The 19719-nt window shown below is 39.3% G+C and overlaps 1 protein-coding gene across 4 annotated transcripts in view; it reads left to right on the top strand.

Annotated features, from left to right (window-relative positions):
* The window catches only part of LOC122664315 (MAP3K epsilon protein kinase 1-like), an 89871-nt gene that overhangs the window by 42613 nt on the left and 27539 nt on the right, over positions 1-19719 (top strand). For 3 of the 4 annotated variants that reach the window (XM_043860084.1, XM_043860085.1, XM_043860087.1), the window contains 6 exons: positions 9899-10003; positions 12635-12766; positions 13167-13238; positions 15875-15981; positions 16699-16810; positions 16995-17390. In XM_043860084.1, the coding sequence (XP_043716019.1) occupies positions 9899-10003; positions 12635-12766; positions 13167-13238; positions 15875-15981; positions 16699-16810; positions 16995-17390 (924 nt within the window). The remainder of the gene's footprint in view (positions 1-9898; positions 10004-12634; positions 12767-13166; positions 13239-15874; positions 15982-16698; positions 16811-16994; positions 17391-19719) is intronic. The other variant, XM_043860086.1, reaches the window with a different exon arrangement.

Raw genomic sequence — 19719 nt, forward strand, 5'->3', positions numbered from 1 at the left:
ACTCATCATTGAGGCCAGCCAGAAAGTTATAGACCCGAAACTGATCTACATAGGTGTGGTAGGCAGTAATGTCAGCACTGGTAGTAGGCTGAAATCGAGCATAGTGATCCAATTGCTGCCATAAACATTTGAGGGCAGCGTAATATTTAGTGACAGTCATCTCCTTCTGAGTAGTATTTTGAAGTGTCTTCCTGATTTCATAAACCGGAGCACCACTTCCTGAACGACCATAAGTGCCCTTGACAACAGTCCATATCTGAGTAGCAGTGTCAAGGAGAAGATACTGACTAGAAAGGTCAGTGGTCATAGAGTTCAGAATAAATGACATCACCATTGCATCATTGGCAGCCCATTTAGTACGAACAACACCTTCTTCAGTAGGCTGTCTGGTGGTGCCAGTAAGATGGCCAGTGAGTCCCCTACCAGCCACGGTCAGGGATAATGATCTAGCCCAAATTAAGTAGTTTGTGCCATCAAGCTTTATGGCAGCAGCATAGGGCAGAAAATCAGTCCTAGTCTGATCTCCTCCAGAAGCAGCCGAAGTAATCTCTGAGTCACCCATATTGCAGCCAGGCAGAAATCGATCCTCTAAATTGGAAAAATCAGAGCTTCAACAAAACTGCAGCAGTTGGGGCTGAAAGACAGGTCGAGTGCAGTAGAATAATCAGGGAAATATCCCTCAAAAAAACTCCTCAAACAACAGCCCAGAAAGCCAAGATCGATAAGGTGTCAGGGTTTTTTCAAAACCTTGACAGTTGAGATCGATAAAAAGAAAAAAGGGCTGTAACTTGAGATCTTCAATTGCTGATAATGCAGGTGTGATAGATGCTGTCTAAAGTCCTGCCAGTGATGCTCCAAAGTGAACAATCGATCTTCCAAGTCTATGAGATCGATTTCCAAAAAAAAATAGGAGCAGTCCCAAATCGCAGAGAGAAAAAACACAGCAGTTATCGATCTGTATTTATGGCATTAAAATTGAGGTGTAATGGAGGGCAGCACTTAAACCATAATAGGATCACCTCATTAGTGCTGCCCTTGAAGGATGGAGAGAACCAAGGAAAGAGAAAGAAGAGAGAGAGAAGAAATTGATGGAGAGGATGGAAGAGAAGAAATCGATGGAGGGGGAAGGTCTTGAAAAACCCTAGATCAGAGTAGAGTGCTTTGATACCATGTTATCAAAACCAAAATTTGAAGAATGCTTGAATGATCGATTGTGATCAGCCAAGGCTATTATTTATAACTTTAAAATTACATCCATATGACAAAAATACCCCTGCCATAGCCAACATAGCTAGGCAGTACATACAACACTTAAAACACTTAAAACATAAAAAATAAACACCAAAAGACCAGAATACCCCCCACGGTATTCTAGTTTACATTATTCAACAGAAAGGTATGAAATTCTGATTTGCCTTGGTCGTCATCAGCAGAAGTTGCAGTAGAATTAGCTGAGTCACCCATGATCACAGTAGAGAAGCCCAAATCGCAGTAAAGGGCTGTTGTGAGGGAAAAGCCAATAAAAACTCCAAGAGAAGTGCTGAAAATTGAGGGATAGACCTCTTTATATGCAGCAATAGATGTCCCAAAAAATCAGCAGCAACAAAGATGGCAATCCCCTAGATCGACTTTTGCAGGGTTTTGGAAAAAAAACCCTGTTTTGGTGAGATCGATGCAGGGGAGAAATCAGTCAAAAACTCAGCAAAAAGGGCTGAAATTGGGGTCGAGTGGTCTTCTAATGGTGTTGGATCACTCCTCCAAAAATCAGCTTCTATGGAAATCTGAAACCCCCAGATCGATAATTGTCAGGGTTTTGAGAAAACCCTGATGTTGGAAGAATCGATTTGAGGAAACCTTCAAAGAATGGAGACAGGAATTTGGAGAAATCTGCTGCAGGTTTTGATCTTCAAGAAGGGGGATTGATCTCTTATTGAGAGATGAAATCAATCCAAAAAAAACCTTGAATCTTCAAATATCGCAGGCAGGGAGGCTGGTTCCTATCGAGCAGAATTTTATGTCATTGAATGAGGTGATGGAGGGCAGCAACTGGATCTAGTGATCACCTCATCAGTGCTGCCCTATGGGAGAATGGAGAACAAAAGAGAAGAGAAGAGAAGGAGAAGAGAGAAGGAAAAGAAGTGAAGAAGAAGAAAAGAGATCGAGAATGGGGCTGTGAAGGACCCCAGTTCAAAACCTGCTCTGATGCCATGTTAACAGGAATAAAACTAGAGTAAAGCTTGGATGATTAATGATCACCCCAAGCTCCTAATTTATATTAATGAGAACAGAGGACAGAATTACAAGTAAGCAATGTGGGACTAAACCCACATAATAGAAACAAGAATAAAACAGTAAGAAAGTCCAGAATTCCCCCACGGTATTCTGACCCATATAATCCAACATTCTTCTTCTTTGGATTCTAGAAAAATTTGTGTAGCTCAATTGAGTTGTACGGATGGGATAACTATCCATAATCCTTGTCCATGCCACCACCAGCTTCAAAGGCAGCAGCACCTTAGGCCACCACCTCCTTTGACTTAACTATGTGGCCACCATCAGCTTCAAAGCCAGCAGCAACTTAGGCCTCCACCTCCTTTGAGATAACCGTGTGGCTGCTCCTCTTTGAATCTCCTTAACTCAAACAAACCATGGCAATCCATATTTGAACCACTTGGTTTAGTCAAACTAAACCACTTAACTCAAAGATAATACTAATAAACTCTATTACATTAATATAAAATCTAACACTAATTACACTCTAATCCATTTTAATTTGGTCAAACAATGATTAAAGTTCCAATTACTCAATCTTGGACACCTTAGCTGCCCTGCCAAGTGGCTGCCCTTTAACTTGCCACCCAAACCCAGCCTAACCTAACATGCGGCCACATAAAATCCACCAACTCATTATATGTAGCTGATATAAGCCCACTATCAACTCTTGTGACAACACATACTACTGTGCTAGGTGGCCTTTTCCTAAGCCACCACCACCTTGGCCCATGCACATGGTGGCTAAGCCATGTTGCAACACATGGTTCAATAGGGTGCTGCCACCTCTTAACATCATTAATTTTCATTAATGATCCCTTAACTTAATTAATCAAGGTTACCTTTATTAAGCATGATTACCACAAATCATGCCACCTCATGCTTCACTATTTACACCTACTTCCTTAATCACTTAGTAAATAATATGTAATATATATACCATAGTTGATATAAATATACCATAATACATAAAACAATACCTTAGTGCATCAAAATACCAAATAATCCTATAATATGAATATCTCATGAAAATTTATAAAGTAATATGTCCTACATTAATATAATATAAAATATCATATTACTCAATAAAATAATATTAAATAGCAAACACTCACCATCTCAATGCAAATATTCTTTTTGGATTAAGAGCTTGTATAATAGGGGGGGGGGGGAATTAAGGGATGGGGATAGGCCCCAAGGTAGTTTGAACTCATGACCTCTTATTTCAGGAGTTGGTCTTTTGCCAATTGAGCTAACCCCTTGGGGTTCTCAATGCAAATATTATTCGAATATTCACAAAAACATTAAAATATTCATGGACATCTAACATAATATTAAGATAGTAATGACATACATGTGGGGTGTTACATTCTTGACGTCCAGTTGCTGAAGGTTCCATCCGATGTTTGCAATACAAGAAAGTATTACTCGAATGGAGTTCATTTTGGCAATAGGAACAAATGTATATTGGTAATCAGTACCATAAGTCTGTGTAAATCCCTTGGCTACCAATTTGGCATTGTACCTTTCAATAGTACCATCTGCCTTTTGTTTGATGGTAACCCATTTGCATCCTACTGGTTTTTTTCCGCCAGGACAAGGAACCAGCTCCCAAGTATCATTCTTCGTCGAGGCATGCATTTCTTCTACCATTGCATCTTTCCATTTTGGGTCTAAGATAGCCTCTTTCTAGCCTTGTGGAATAGATACAAAGGGCAACGAGGAAACAAAGGCACGATAGGAAGGTGATAATGACTTGTAGGACACAAAATTGGAAATAGGGTGCAAGGTACATGATCTAACACCTTTCCTAACAACAGTGGGAAGGTCATCAAAAGAAGGAGAGGAAATGTTACCTGGAGAGGGACTATCATCTTGTGGCGGATCTAGCTCAGGAGGCGTAGATGCAGATGGTAAGAGAAAAATACTTGGACACCCCCTGTACTATGGCCTAATTACTTATTCTCCTCAACTTTTTAAATAATTACTTGAACACCCCCTGCAGTTTACCATTTCTTTCAAGTAGGTCAAATCTGTTAGTTTAGTGATGATGTCATTGGTTAAATTTTTTGTAATGCCTAAACTACCCTTAAAGGGTACTGAAGTGACACATTTACCCCCTTCTTCTTCTTCTTGCAACCAAAAAAAAAAAGGGGCGGCCATGGTTGCTGTTTCAAAAACCATTAAGGCATCTTGTGAGCATACCACGGTCAGGTAAAAAAGCCCTAACTTCTACCACAAATCCTTGCTGAAACACTATCTCCTATATGTAACCCTAACCTGGAACCTCCACCGCAAGCCACGATATTAACAACGAAGGTGGTGCCAACGACACAACAAATTGGGCTAGGAAGAAGATTACCAAAGGAGGGATAATCGGTTTCTGTTTGACGAATCGATCTCATCCTTGATCTCTTCCACTTCAGACTCCTCTTCCTCTAACGAATCTTTCGCCCTCTCTTTATTTTCTCCTTTTCCCATTACTACCTTCGTTTTGAGTTTTCCAAGTTGCTTATGGCAGATGGGTTTTGCATCTTCTAGCGTTTTAGAAGTAATTTATTGTAGGACACTGGGGCAGGAATAATGGGTTTTTCTTCTATTGTTTTTTCTTTGGTGGGTAAGGGAGGTTTTGGTTTCTTGTGTTATAGGTGGGGTTGAGAATGGGAATTTTGTGGTAGATTTCAGGAGATAATTTGTGGGTTTGTGTCAATATTGTTATATTTTAGGGGATTTGTGGTGGTTTTGGACTTGAGATTGGTGGTTTTCAAGTCCATTTTAGTGGTTTTGAGGGCGGAAACTTTTAAGTGGTTCAGTTCAAATTCGAAAGTTCGCAGCAGTTTGGCTATTTGAGAGTGTTTCAGAAGCAGATCGAACACCTTTGGATGCGATTATTTATTTCTTTGGCAGGGATTGCTGCGTTTTTGTTGACTCTGTTGGAGGATTAGGGTGGTTTTAGCCTGTCATTGGTGGCGTTACATTTGTAGTTTTTCCGTCAGACACGTTATGGGCTTATTTTAGTTTCCGGAGATGAATTCGAATATGCAAGATTTTTTCAGAGTTTTTCGGTTCTTGATTTGAAATCACAATGAACTTGAAAGTTGAAACCCCTTTCAGAGAGGAAATCACGAGCTGTTAATGAGCATTATACTATGAGGTTTCCCCAATCTGAGCTTTCCTGGGTTGTTTGCACGAAGAAGAAGAAGGAGAGTAATTTGGTAATTTTAATTTCACTGTTTTCTATTGAATAGGTGATAAGGGTAAAATGGACATTTCCATTTAAACACTAACAGCAGACTAACACCGTCAGGTTTCAGGGGTGTCAAGTAATTGTTTGAAACGGTGGTAATCGTAAGCAAAATGACCATAGTATAGGGGGTGTCCAAGTAATTTTTTCAGATGGTCAAATAGTGCCAGGCAGGTTAGGCTGCTTCTAGGCAGGCCGCTTTTCTTTCTTCCGCGTATAAGTAATGATGTCCTTGCCACTTGGAATAGGCCTCTCCCCCTGAAGACGAACAATATCAATCACAAGAGGGGTAATAGAAGGAATCTCTTCCTCCAGTTGATGCTCCCCCTGAAGAGATGACTGATAATAGAGTTCAGTCTCATGAAAAGTGGCATCCATGGTAACAAACAGCTTCCGAGTAGGAGGATGATAGCACTAGTACCCCTTTTGGGAGGTAGAGTACCCTAAGAAGATGCAACGAATTGCCTGAGGATCCATCATGGAACGAGAAGGGGAAGAGTTGTGCACAAAACAGGCACAACCAAATACCTTGGGTGAAAGGTGAGAAGCAAGGGAAGGATCCGGAAGCTGGCCAACTGGAGTTTTGAAGTGGACACTAGAAGGAACCCGATTTATAAGAAAGGCAGCAGTAAGAACCACATCTCCCCAATAAAACTTAGGGACATGATTTGTAAACATTAATGCCCTAGTAACATCAAGAAGGTGGCAATTTTTTCGCTTTGGGATACAATTTTGTTTAGAGGTCCAAACACAAGAAGTTTGAGAAAGAATGCCATGAGAATCAAGGTATTGTAGAAAGGATACATCAATGTATTCAGTGCCATTGTCTCTACGTAAGACTTGGACTTTGGCGTTAAACACATTGCAAATCATATTGTGGAATGATTGAAAACAAGAAAAAGCCACGGATTTAGTCTGAAGAAGATAAGCCCAGGTCATGCGAGTAGAATTATCAATAAAGGTAATAAACCATTTAAATCCACCCCCAGCAACAATCGTAGAAGGGCCCCATAAGTCTGAATGTAGGATAGAAAAGGGAATCAAACTTTTATTGTTACTAGGAAAATAAGAAGACTTGGTATGTTTGGCACACTTACAAACATCACAATGTAAATCATCCAAAGAACAATGTTTAACTACGTAAGGAAATAAATGACGTAAAATATGATAAGAGGGATGTCCAAGATGATGATGCCACTATTGGAGCTGAGTAAGAGCCCTCTCTGCTCGGGTAAGAGTATTAGCGGAGACCGGCGAAGAGGAAGGTGGAGAGCCTTTATCCAAATAGTAGAGGCCATCCTGTACTTTACCATATCCAATCATTGCCCCCATCGTTAGATCCTAAAAAACACAGTGAGTAGAATAAAAGTGAACTTTGCAGTTCAGCTCAGTAGTGAGATGAGAAACAGAAAGCAAATTAGCACATAAATTAGGGACATGGAGGCTAGAGGATAAAGAATTGGTAGGAATACAAGTAATAGTGCCTTTACCAGAAATAGAGGAAAGGGAACCATCAGCAACCCAGACCTTGTCCTTATCAAAACAGGTATGATAAAGATCCGAAGTGCTGGTCATGTGGTCCGATGCCCCAGAATCAAGGAGTCAAGATGGGCTAGTCTTAGATGAAGCGAGAAAAACACCGGACTGGGCTAAATGAGAGGCAGACGGGGTAAGGGGTTCCATGGTAGAAGTTGCAGGACCAATTGAGTCATGATACGCTGGAGCTGGGTCACAAGCTGTTCGATAGACATAGGAGGAGCCAGTAGAGGCCTCAGTAGTCTCGGTCAAGTGAGCCTAGGGATGAGTCGAACCAGATTTTCCTCCTTTCCCACCTCCTTTAGGACGACCATGGAGTTTCCAACAGGTCTCCCGAGTGTGACGAGGACGACCACAATAATTGCATTTCATAGGTTCACGAGTAGCACCATACTTGCTAACTGTACCAGTAGTATCCACAGATAAAGAGGGCTGTGGAGTAGTGACAAGGGCAGACCGAGTGGGAACAATAGGAGGCATCATAACAGAACGACGATGGTCCTCATGTTGAATTGTATTGTAAGCCTCAAGTAGTGAAGGGAAGTCGCTTGTGCTCAAGATTTGAAGCCGAATCGGATCATATTCTGGGTTGAGACTAGTTAGGAAACCATACACCCGTTCTATTACATGTTCTTTAGCAATGTGGTTGCATCAGTAGGGCTTGTCATGGCAACGGGGTGATAGAAGTCCAGTTGCTGCCATAAAGTATTGAGGGCAGAATAATATGCATGCACTGACAATTCTTTCTGTGTGGTGTCACGAACCTGGCGACGAAGCTCATAGATATGAGCATAATTACTGGTCTGTCCATAAGTGTGTTTAACAGCTTCCCATAGTTCTTTTGCAGAATTCAACAGAATAAAGCTCTGACTGATGGCTGGTTCCATAGAATTCAGCAAGAACGACATAATCAAGGCATCATTTGCTAACCAATTTTCCTTGGTAGAAGCCTCTGTAGGCATAGGGGTGTCACCAGTTATGTACCCCGAGAAATGATTACCACCAATGGTAAGCACGAGACCGTGCAACTGTGCGAGTTAATTAAGTCCATTCAACTTGGTGGGTCTTGGCTGAAGAGAATGGTATGGAGTGCCAAGACGATTCAAGGGGCCACTCCCAGTGCCAAGGGAAGTAACAGATTCTTCCGTCATAGCGCCAAGAAAAGTAATCACAGCAAGTTGGATGGGAAATACCTCAAAAAAGGTCACACATAAGATGATCTAGCTACTGCCAGCAAGCATACAGACCATAAAAATTTGCTAGGGAAGTCGACACAAGGCAGCAAAAGGCTGGTGGCACTTGGGCAGATTGGCAGAAGGGCCGACAGGGGCTAAAGAGAGCGACAGAGGGCCTGGAAGAGAGGTCGGCAGGCCTAAACAGGACGGCAGAGAGGTCGGCAAGCCTGGGCAGATCCAGGCGGAGGCACCGGCAGGGGCTGGAAGGCCTGGGGAAAGCAGGTAGGCAGTGGCAGTGGGAGGTCGACGTGATCAGCGCAAAAAGAAGCCCTAAAGGAGGGCAAAAAGGGCGGTGACAGTGGCAGTAGTGGCGGCAGCGATAGGTAGCATGGTGGTGGTTAGTGTTCAGCAATGGTTAGCGTGGTGCGATATGCATTAGCACTTGTTCAGTCAACCATGCTGAACCAAGAGGCCAAAGCCTCGACGGTGGTAGCGGCGGCAGTGGTAGTGGCGGCAGCAGATTCTAAAAAGTCCCTAAGGGGATTGGGCTCTGATACCAAGTTGAGAAAGATGAGAGAAAAGAATAATTTTGGCTTATCGAATAGACAGAGGCCATCGCTTTATTTATAATCATAGATCATTACAAATATGGAAATAAATCCTAACATAATCAACATGTGCATAATGAACCTAGACACTCTAGTGTGTCTGGGTCTAGGGCACGGGTCACTGGGTCATCCGTTAACAGTTTTCATCACCTTGGGTTGCTCTTGTTTCACCACAAGGGCTGCTGGTCCATTAATAGGTTGAATGCCAAAATTGTAAGCTGTAGTAGCCCTCCTCTTGTATTTATAAAATAAAAAGTATGGGTTACAAAAATAGAAAGTTATTGTTACCAAGTAGCTTACAACTTAAATATAGAAACTTCCTATAAGATCTAAGTTGCGATAACATCAAAATAGAAACTCCTATGTTGCTAAAGGCATAGCAACTAAAACTAGCTCAAGGAAATAGAAACTATTACAAAATAGTAACTAACTAAATATCCTTCACATATGGCAGCAAGATGTACTCTTTATGGGCTTAAGTTATAACCAGCATATAGGCCTAACTATAACTTAAGTCATGGCCTAATGTGTCTGATTATAACTTAAGTTATTGGGCCTAGTTAGGGGCCTGATTGGTCTGGCCCTTATGGTTCTTTCTCTTCCTATACTGACCTTTTACTGCATCATCTATAATGTAAGTTACTTTTCATACATTCATAAATAGCATTCTAATATTCTATGTAAAGGAATTGTAAAGAAAATGTTGAAAGCACCACACTCATTTCAATTATTGTTGAAAGTCTAAAATTTAACAGTTGTCCATATCTATATCCAGATATCCGATTAATAACCGAATGCTGGTGTGGACTGTGGAGTCATTGTTTGTGTATCCAAGGGATCTCTAACCATGTACAATATCTTATTTTTCGGAATGGACTGGAAATGGATACAGGCACATGTCTGCTCTGAATCCAAGCCATGTACAGGCCTATATTGGGCCATTATTTATTTTGCAGACACGGGCTCTTCTTAGTTGGTTTCTTCTCCCCCCCCCCCTCCCCAAGGTATTGTTGTCTTTCAGATACTTTTGTTATGTAACATCTCTATCTGATGTATACTCTCAGGGTCTTGTTAAACTAGCTGATTTTGGGGTCGCGACAAAGCTAACTGAGGCTGATATTAATACCCATTCAGCTGTTGTTGGAACACCATACTGGATGGCCCCTGAGGTACCTAAAAAAGATTGTGTAATTTCAGATTTTTATCCACCTATCTATTTGGATTATGAGACATTTTGTTAATATAAATTAGAGGAGAGCATTGAAAGCACATCAATTTCTAGCGCATCTAAGAATTTAAATAATTCTCAAACATCGAACCAGACTGGATCAGTTAATTGAACTGGTGATGCAGTGCCATTATCAATGGCTGGACCGGCATGTCCCTCTTTGGAAACCCAGACCGAGGTGAACCCTATGAAAATTGAGATTTTGGTCTAATAAGGGATATTAGGGAATGGTAAGTACCATCTTTTATTTTATTGGGGAATAGATACGTAGGAGTTAGTTTTTAAGTTTCCTAGGTAGAGTTAGTTTCTATTTTGCGTTGAGATTTCTTCTTATTTGTACATTAACCCAATGATGGAGATGGATTGAATGAAAATAAAATTGGGTCTTTGTTTACTGTCACCGGTGTGATGCGATTGCAGGCTGTATAGCCTTTTCCCTCCTCTCCGTTTGTAGCCCTCGAATCAGCTTTCCCCTATCAGGTACAATTTCCTGGTTTCTACCCCTGTTATCCCTTTTCCTTCCTTCCTTCTGCTGATCTATTCTCTTCTTTATTCCTTATTTCTTCTTTGTTATTGTTGCTATTCCTTACTTTTTTCATGCTGTTAATAGTGCTTGGGATTTGGAAAAAAATTTCATTAGAACTTACCGATTACCAGTCAATTCGATCTATAACTCTGGAAATCATTGGGGCTATTCAGTCCCTTGGACATGACTCCATTAAGCTCCGTCCATTGTGAGTTATAACCAGACTTGGTTCTTCCCCTTCTGCCAGATTCAGTTGCAGTTGGAAGATATCCTTTGATTACCTATTGTTTTGGTAGCTCATTGGCTGGATTCTAGAGGGTAGTGAGTAATGATTCACCCACAGAAATTTGAAGACGTTTGGACTCCATATTGATGAGATTTATCCCATGCAACTAAGTAGAATCATCGCAGGTTCTGTTTTGTTTGAAGGTTGAAGATGACAACTCTTATTTATTACAAATAAGTACAGTTGTCTCAAAATCCCTCAAAATCCTTGTCCCTTTAAGTTTATTTCTGTTTTATCCCCTCCTTGTATTAACCATGGTTCAAGGTTTCGGTTTCGAGCTTGGTGTCGACCAAGCTCAAAACCAAAATATTTCACGAAATTTCGGTCTCCAGGTTTTGGTTGCTAGTTTCATTTGATGGTTTTGAGGCCCAAAAGGTCTAATTAGTTCCCAAAACTTCTACCCTATTTTAGGCCCTTTAAACAGAGTGGAACCCTTAGATTGTAAAAAAAATACATACAAAATGGTAGTTTGATTTTGGACCCTAGGTTGGTAGTGTATGCAGTATGCTGTATGCACAAAATTTAGAACTAGAACACACATAATTTAATTAAAACAACTAATATATGCTTAAAGAATGAATAAATATAAGATTAGAAACCATTTCATATTTATCAAATGTTATTCATGGTTCAATACAAAGATATGAGAGTGAGTGATTTGGCCAAAAATTACAAAAACTGAGGTTTTCTGGGAAGTTTCCCTCTTTGGAGTTGCAACTAGCGAAATGATACCGAAACTCGAAACATGGTTTAAATTTCATCGAAACTGCACAAAATTTCGATCGAAACCGTGCATTTTATACAAAGGGTTTGACCGAAATAATACCGAAGTCTGAAATATGGTTGAAATTTCGTCGAAACATTGCAATTCTTCAGTATCGCAGGCTGTTTCGTTTCAACAGCCTGCGAAACCAAAATATTTCTATTGGCTTCGCTAAATTCCGTTGAACCTTGTACCATGATATTAATTTTTAGAATTTCCATTTTTCTTTTAGAATTAATTCCTGATTGATCCCACCTTCTGTTACCTTACTCTTAAGGACCGGATTTGTCTCAAAATTTACAATATTGCCACTGTTTAGGGTTTTGGAACCCAGGGTTGCATCAACTGGAACCAAACACTTTTCTGAGCCATACCACTTGAGGTCAGAAGGCTCGACCATGGTCCTGCATTAGACATTATCGCAGTTCACTCTGCAGCTGCAGTAGACATTATCACAGTTCACTCTTTTAGGGCTTAGTCCTGTAGGGAAATTTCTCTGAGGTCTCACTCTTGCCTTGGGTTGAAGCTAAAAACGAACCTAAGCCATATCAAACCCATGGACACTGAAGCGTCACCAGTTGAAGGGATACTTGAGGTGGTGTCGATACGCTTGGGTGAGCGAACCTGATCACCCTATCTAGGTCAGTAACAGGAGTCACTATCGAACTAAACGTTGACCTCTTTATTTTAGGCGCTAATTCTATTAGCTTACTCAACGAAAAGAACGATAAGCACAAACTATATTGTAAGACTAATTATCTGGTAGATTTTCCAAAGGTCTATAATATAAAACCAGAAACCCCTCTCGATTTGCTAATATTAATGTAAAGGTTAATAAATCCTGAAAATATCATTTGTCCTATAAAATTAAAAGGAAAAGAACAATTGAAATTCACTGTAAGGGAATGCAGGTCCATGAATATCTCCAACAAAAGAAAAAAAAAATCCGTAGGTAAATAATATTGCAAACTTTATTGAACTATTTTGTCCAATGCAGGTAATCGAAATGTCAGGAGTTTCTGCTGCATCAGATATTTGGAGTGTTGGTTGCACTGTGATAGAACTTCTCACATGTGTTCCTCCTTACTATGACCTCCAGCCAATGCCAGCACTTTGGCGGATTGTCCAGGTCTTCTTTCCCATCTAGATATGCCAGCCTTATTCTGGTTTTGGTTTATTCTGGATGATTTGTTCATATCTTTGAGAATTTACTACCAAGATTGCCAGCACCTATGAATTATTTTTGTGTACTCAGTACTCTCTATATTGAACTTGTCCATCTCTCTCTCTCTCTCTATAACTTTCCCTGTCAAAAGGATGAGAGGATCTTTGTCCTCAATCTTGTGGAGTTTCTTTCTGTTACTGTTTTCTATTTTTCTGTAATTTTTTGTGAAAGCGTTTCCATTTTTTTTGCCAATACCGAATCATCTTTCCCCTTAGATCACAGGCTTCCTGCTTCGGTGCTATAATCAGCATATTGGATATTGTTATGAATTCTGAATTGAATGAATTAGCTTTATGTTTTGCAGGATGAGCATCCACCAATACCCGATCATCTTTCCCCTGAAATCACAGATTTCCTGCGTCAGTGCTTTAAGAAGGTGATGTGAAGAAGTATAAAAAAAAATTGACATTTTTCAATGCTTTTATCCTTTGCTTTTGTTCTTTAAGATTTGGTTTCCTAGATTAACACTTTATGAGCCTGTGGACTTTTGGGCAGGGGTGTTCTCCATGCGAATAAATAAATTTATCTGCACACCTAAGAGATTAGGACCTGTGCTTCTGTCAAGGTTCAAGAACTTGGTTTCAGTACAGGTTTCGCCCAGCCAAAATCTGAGTTGGTGTAAATTTTTTTTTTTTGAACTCGAAGGCTGGTTTCGGTGGGTTTTAGACCTAGTTTGGGCTTGAAACTTGGTACTCAGCCTTTAGGCCATTTAAACACAATGACACTAACAGATTTTGTTAAAAACGAAGTCCAAATAGGAGTTTTACGTCGGACCCTAGGTTGGTAGGCGACGACGTACTAATAGGACCCTAGGAACAGGCTTACTGTTGTCTCCTGGGGTCTTCCTACCTCCATTTTGCGAACTAGCTAGCCTCTAGCTTCTTTGTTGTTGGCCCTAGGGCTTGTATATTCTTCTTCTTTCTCCGTAATTTAAATTTTTATTCATCCAAAAAAAAATCGTACAATTAATATAAAACAACTCAAATAAACATTACAAATGTAAAAGTTTACAACACATCGATCTTAACATATTACATACATCTCTATCATAAACCACCGTCGAAAATCGTCAAATGCACACTTCTCTGTCGAGTTCTGGAGAGATCTCGACTGTTGAGTTCTGGAGAGATCTCGACTATCGAGTTCTGGAGAGATCTCAACTGTCTCGATCGAGATATGTACATTATAAAGGTAAGTTTGGTCCAAATCTCGGTTAAACCGAAATCTCGAACCGAGATCTCGACTGAGTTGGGGTAATATTTCATTTCACCTCAAGTCTTGTCTCGCTTTTTCAAAAAGAGAGATATTACCGAGATCTCGGCGAGTTCTTGAACTATGGCTTCTGTTGGAGTCCTGTAACCAGTATTTGTTTGAAAGTCTCAATGTTCTTGATGTGACACGGGTTCCCAAAACCCAGTTTTGGGTCGCTATGGGCCCACCCCGATAATAGAACTGAATTAATCAAGACTAATGATGATTTCGTAAATAAATTGAAGTTCAAAATTCTTTTAGGACAGAACAAACAGACTTGGGACAAAAGGATAGTTGATTTAAAAGGAAGGATAAGTTTGGAATTCAAAAAGGTTGGGATAAAGCTGGAAATATTTAATAAAGAAAGGGTATCATAGAAAATTGGCACTAGACACATACAACAGAGAAGGGTTCCTCCTTGCAGTTGAGAGATCTCTTTCTAATGAGGTCCAATCGTCCCAAGAATTTAGGAGGGGTTTACCAGCATACCGACCTCCACACACCAACCAACATTCAATTAAAGCAGCAGCTTAGGAATCAGTGGAAAGTGTCGGGGAATGAACCTGGCATAAGTTCAAGAACCAGTCTCGGTTGCAGATATGTTTACCAAGACCAAAGAGGCTCCGGGTCTGGGACTTGGGGTTTGAATTGCTTATGAATGAGTGATCTAAATCTCAAATCTCAAGGGGAACAGAAGTGAGATAAGGGTGATCAATACTCTACTATTGGGCTGCAACTATTGCTAGTTATAGGAACGATAACAGGGCAGAATTTTAGTAGGAAGAAAAGGAGAAACAGAGAGAAGGGAAGATGTCGTACCTTAGGAAAGGAAGGAGAGAGGAAAGAGAGAGAGGGGAGGGAGGGTGCTGAAGCACAGGCTACGCAGGCAAGCTCTAAACAAATTCAATATTTCATTCTTCAAATCTTAAAATTCTCAATTGATTTACATCCATATTAATAAGAAACTGAAAACCTAAAACATAAATTAACTCAACTAAGGAAACTAAGCAAAACAAATTTAATTCAACTAAGGAAACCCTCCATATGGATGTTTTTATAGGAGTAACCTGTTACAAATTGGACTCTAATAAAGTAACCCAACAAGATAAAGGAAATAAATGCATAATAAACTAATATCCTACTAAACCAGAACAAGGTTGGGACCTGGTTTATCTTAGTCTGGATGACCAGACTGGTCAAGCCAGTTCAACCATGAATTTGCATAAGTTGTGTCACTAAATGCTACAAAACTTTATTTTTTTAGCGGAAAAAGATATTTCACAAGAAATATATATTTTATTTGTAGAAATAATTTGTAAAACTATCATGAGATTTCATGAGATTTTTGTGCTTTTAGAAATATTTCTCAGTATTTAATTAATAAATTGACTAATAATTTATTAATGAAATCATGAAAATTAAGGAACTGTGAAATCTGTCGACAGTGTCTTTTTCAAAAAATTTCATGATATGATTACTTATCCCCACTCCAAAAAAAAGAAGAAGAAATGATTCATGACTGCTTATCAGTGTGTATGATTGCATTGGAAAAATTGCATGTACATCGAGTTACCACTTACCAAGGATTGATCCTACCTATTTGGCTACTCTTTTTTTATAAATTCCATTGGACTGTCCGACTGTGTTTGCGACTTATTGTAGTCATTCAATTCTGTATTTTGACACCAAGAAGCATGTTTCAGGATGCTAGCCCGGCCATGTGATTCTACTTTTTTTTTGACACTGAGAAGAATATTTCAGGATGCTAGGCAGAGACCAGATGCGAAGACATTACTTCTGCATCCTTGGATACAGAACTCAAGACCTACTTTGCAGCCCTCTCTCCGGGAGTCCAGTGGAACAATCAGGTAGTCGACGACCAGTTATAGCTTCTTGTTGATGGTTCATTTTCCAGTGTAGGAATACGTTCTGCAGGCTGGTTTTTCATCATTCTTTTTTCTCTCCCCCACCTCTCTCTCTCACACACACACACACACACACACGCGCGTGCACGCTTTTTTTCTTCTTCTTTCTGATTCATAATCACAGTCAGTGAACATTTTGCTTTAACAAATCATTTGGAGTGATAGACTACTGCCAAGATTTAACTTGATTTATGCTGATTTGGAAGCTTTCCGCCTGCATAGCCACTCCAAAAATTTGGATATAAGAAATTGGTTCACTATAAGAGATGGGAGAAAAAGAAAGAACAAAAGAAGGGGTGGGAGATTTATGGTAACTGTGTAAATGGAAATGAAATAGATTCATTCCATAATCTGAGATCTTGATACAAAATAAAGATGTTCTCAGTACTTGAATCACATATTATTCTAGAACTTATTTCTGTTTCATACCAGGTTTTGCTTTTGGGAAGTTTTGGTCAAGAATCTAAGAACCAGCATGTAATTGTCCAACCATTTGGACCATCACTCCTTGAAATTTCCATGATCATCTGAGGAGTGGTATTTTCTAATTTTTTTAGGTCAAGTTCTTTCAACAAGGGGGAAAAAGAACAAATAAAGGGAACCATTCTCATTTTTAAAATTCCAAGAGCATAAATATCTAAAGTTCCCAGTATCATGCAGAAATATAGAGGAAGATATTTCAATGGCTGCAGAAATTTCATATGGAGATCAAAGTAGTGGTGAAACCCCATCTGGAGAGACAATGGAGAAGGATGCTTTTGTGTTTAAACTGGTGAGAATCTTGTATCTGCGATAATTTTTATGTTAGGAAACTTGGTCTTTCAATGGAACAGACATCTCAATTACCATTTTCTATCTGAATTTCAGGTTAAACCTTCAAGAAATATTTTTACTTTAGATTGAAACATTTTGGATTTCATGTTTATCCTATTTTTAAGTTAGTTGATTGTTTCATATGTCAGGAGGATTCTACGAAAGAGTTGCTAGCAGCAGGTGCAATCAGTATGGGAAAGTCTCGTAGAGATCAGAATTCAAAGAGTGATTTTGTTCTTGAACATGTTAATCTAAGAGATGATGTCTCAGATCCAGATCCCACCTTAGCCTTGTATGACAGGTTGCCCACAAGAATTAGTCCTGGTAGGCTTCTGTCCACTCAAGATGAGACTTCTACTAATTCCTCTGGTGCGGTGAAGCTATCAAATGTGGGTAATCAGTATGAACCAGTGGTGAATGGTGAGGTGGAATATACAGACTCAAAAAGGAAAAATGTGATAACTGGAGAAATTGAAGGGAAAGGAAGTTCTGTGCTTGAGAATGGTTCACATAATTTTGGAAAGATAAGTCCTGGAAAGGTAAAGTTCCATTATTCTCTGCCCCATTGTTTTATTTATCTTTATTAGATGTCTGTCCCTTATTTCTCTTTCAATGTTCCCATAAAGGCTGTTTTAAGAGATCAATTGTACATTTGCATGGATATGCATGGACATGTTGGAAAAATTTATGAAACATATAATAAGCTATTAGGATACTCCATGGATTTTATAATTCTTTGGTAATTTAGAGAACTCTGGAGTTGAAATATGTTTATAATTTCTGAATTCCGGGATGACTCATGAGTTTCTTAAATCACCCACAAATACATCCTAGATAATTTCTTGAAGCATAACATGTAACATTTACTTAAATTATTTGACATTGTATCCTCATTTTTGGATTCTCTCTCCCCCCACCCCCAAATACTTCTTCTGATGTATGTATGGGTTTAGTTGAAAGCCATCTCTTGATCATATAACATTATTTATTTGAAAAAAATCTTACAGTTAGAAAAAAAGTTTCGATGATTCAATCGGGTAATGATTCTAGCCAGTCCACGTCTTTTGATGGATTAACAATTTGATTAGTCTTTTTTATGTATAAAGCATCGACATTTATGCAACAATAGAAAATTTTTGAAGAGCGGAGCAGCAAGAGTTTTGAAATGAAATGTGGCTCTTATATACTTATCCTTGTGTAATGTGTATCCATGTCCATCAGTACCCACATGGTCTATTTGTGCGACATAGTAGGATGTGCTTGAATTTTTTTGATTCTTTGTGTATCTTGTATTCATAGGCTGAAAAATGTATTACATAGTGAAGCATTTGTAAGATGCTAATTGATACTTGATGGACAAAATTTTTTCTACACGGGCATATGTAAAGAGGTTCTCTACAGAGACGTGTTATTTCGGCATGTGGAGGACTGTTTTGGCCAAACCCACCATCAGCTAGCTAGGGAGTACCTTAGTTTACTGTCATGTCAAAGACTGTTTTGGCCAATCCCACCATCATATAGCTAGGGAGTTCCTTAGTTTAGTCACATGTCAAATTTTGCAGTCGATCTTAACGATATATGATCCATCATGTTTTGAACTTTTCTAGTATTTTCAGCCGCTTAAAGATTTCAGCGAAATGGACAAAAATGACTAAGTGAGTTTTGCATGAAACTTTAGTGACTACCTATTTAAGTATAAATACACATGTTTGAATTATTAGATTGGAAAAAAAAGCCCAAAGCAGTAGTTTAGCTTCGGACCATAGTTTTGATGGCATCTAGGATACCCAAGGTGTTAGCATGGTTCAAAATCTCGTGATATATCGCCGATATTTCGGTATATTTTGGATATCTCGACACTGCCGAGATGAGATGACCATACGAAATGAAAACAGTCCAAATTTCGGTATATTTCATGAAATTTCGATATATTTTGTGAAATTTCGGTATATTTCGTAAAATTTTGGTATATTTCGTGAAATTTCTGTATATTACTTAAACAATGTGTATTTAACTATTTATACATCAGGGTCCGACTGTATACTGTCAATCAAGGGTGCAAACCCAAAACACCACTTTGAGTTCATTTTTTTGCAATATGAAGGTTTAAATGTGTTTATTTAGCTTAAATAAGGATGTACATGAAGTATCAAACCTTGATATGGCCAAAAACCCACCGAGATGGACTGCCGAAATATGGCAGAAAAAATACCATATTTCGGCAAAATTTCGGTAAATTTCGGATATTTCGGAAATCTCGTCCTACCTGAAATGGCGAGATGAGACGAGATCTTGAACTATGGGTGTTAGAGGGGGCCTGGACACAAGGTGCCTGGACGCTCAGGCATAGGCGATGCCCTGACAATGGTTCCAAACCAATATTTCCAGTGTTTATCATAGCCTATTGTATTATTTCCCTTATATAACCTAGTCTACACATAATTTAGGGCTGCCTAGAACACAACATTCAATCAAAATAATTGAAGGATGGGGAAATGGGAAAATTTCAGCATCATTGATGAATCCCTTTTACCATGGCTGCTGCAACAACTGTCACTGCCGCCTCCAGCAACTCATCCATAGCTTCATTGCTACCTCCAGTAACCTTTGAAGCTACCTCTGGTAACCTAACAACCTGCTTAGAAGCTTCTCCAAGACAACTTTGACCTTAAGGAGTATGAGCAGGATATTAGCAGTTCATTCATGGGGTTTTGAAAGAAAATGACAAAGAGAATACGAATGAGATAGAAAAAGTGAGGAGAGAAACCAGAGGACAGCGGAATGCCATTTTCTAACTATGGGGTTTTGAACCCATTAACCTCAACATCTGTGTCATCAAAGCATACCATTGCAATATTGCTGGCTAAA

Source organism: Telopea speciosissima, chromosome 6 (assembly GCF_018873765.1).
Source record: "Telopea speciosissima isolate NSW1024214 ecotype Mountain lineage chromosome 6, Tspe_v1, whole genome shotgun sequence".
Taxonomy (NCBI): Eukaryota; Viridiplantae; Streptophyta; class Magnoliopsida; order Proteales; family Proteaceae; genus Telopea; species Telopea speciosissima.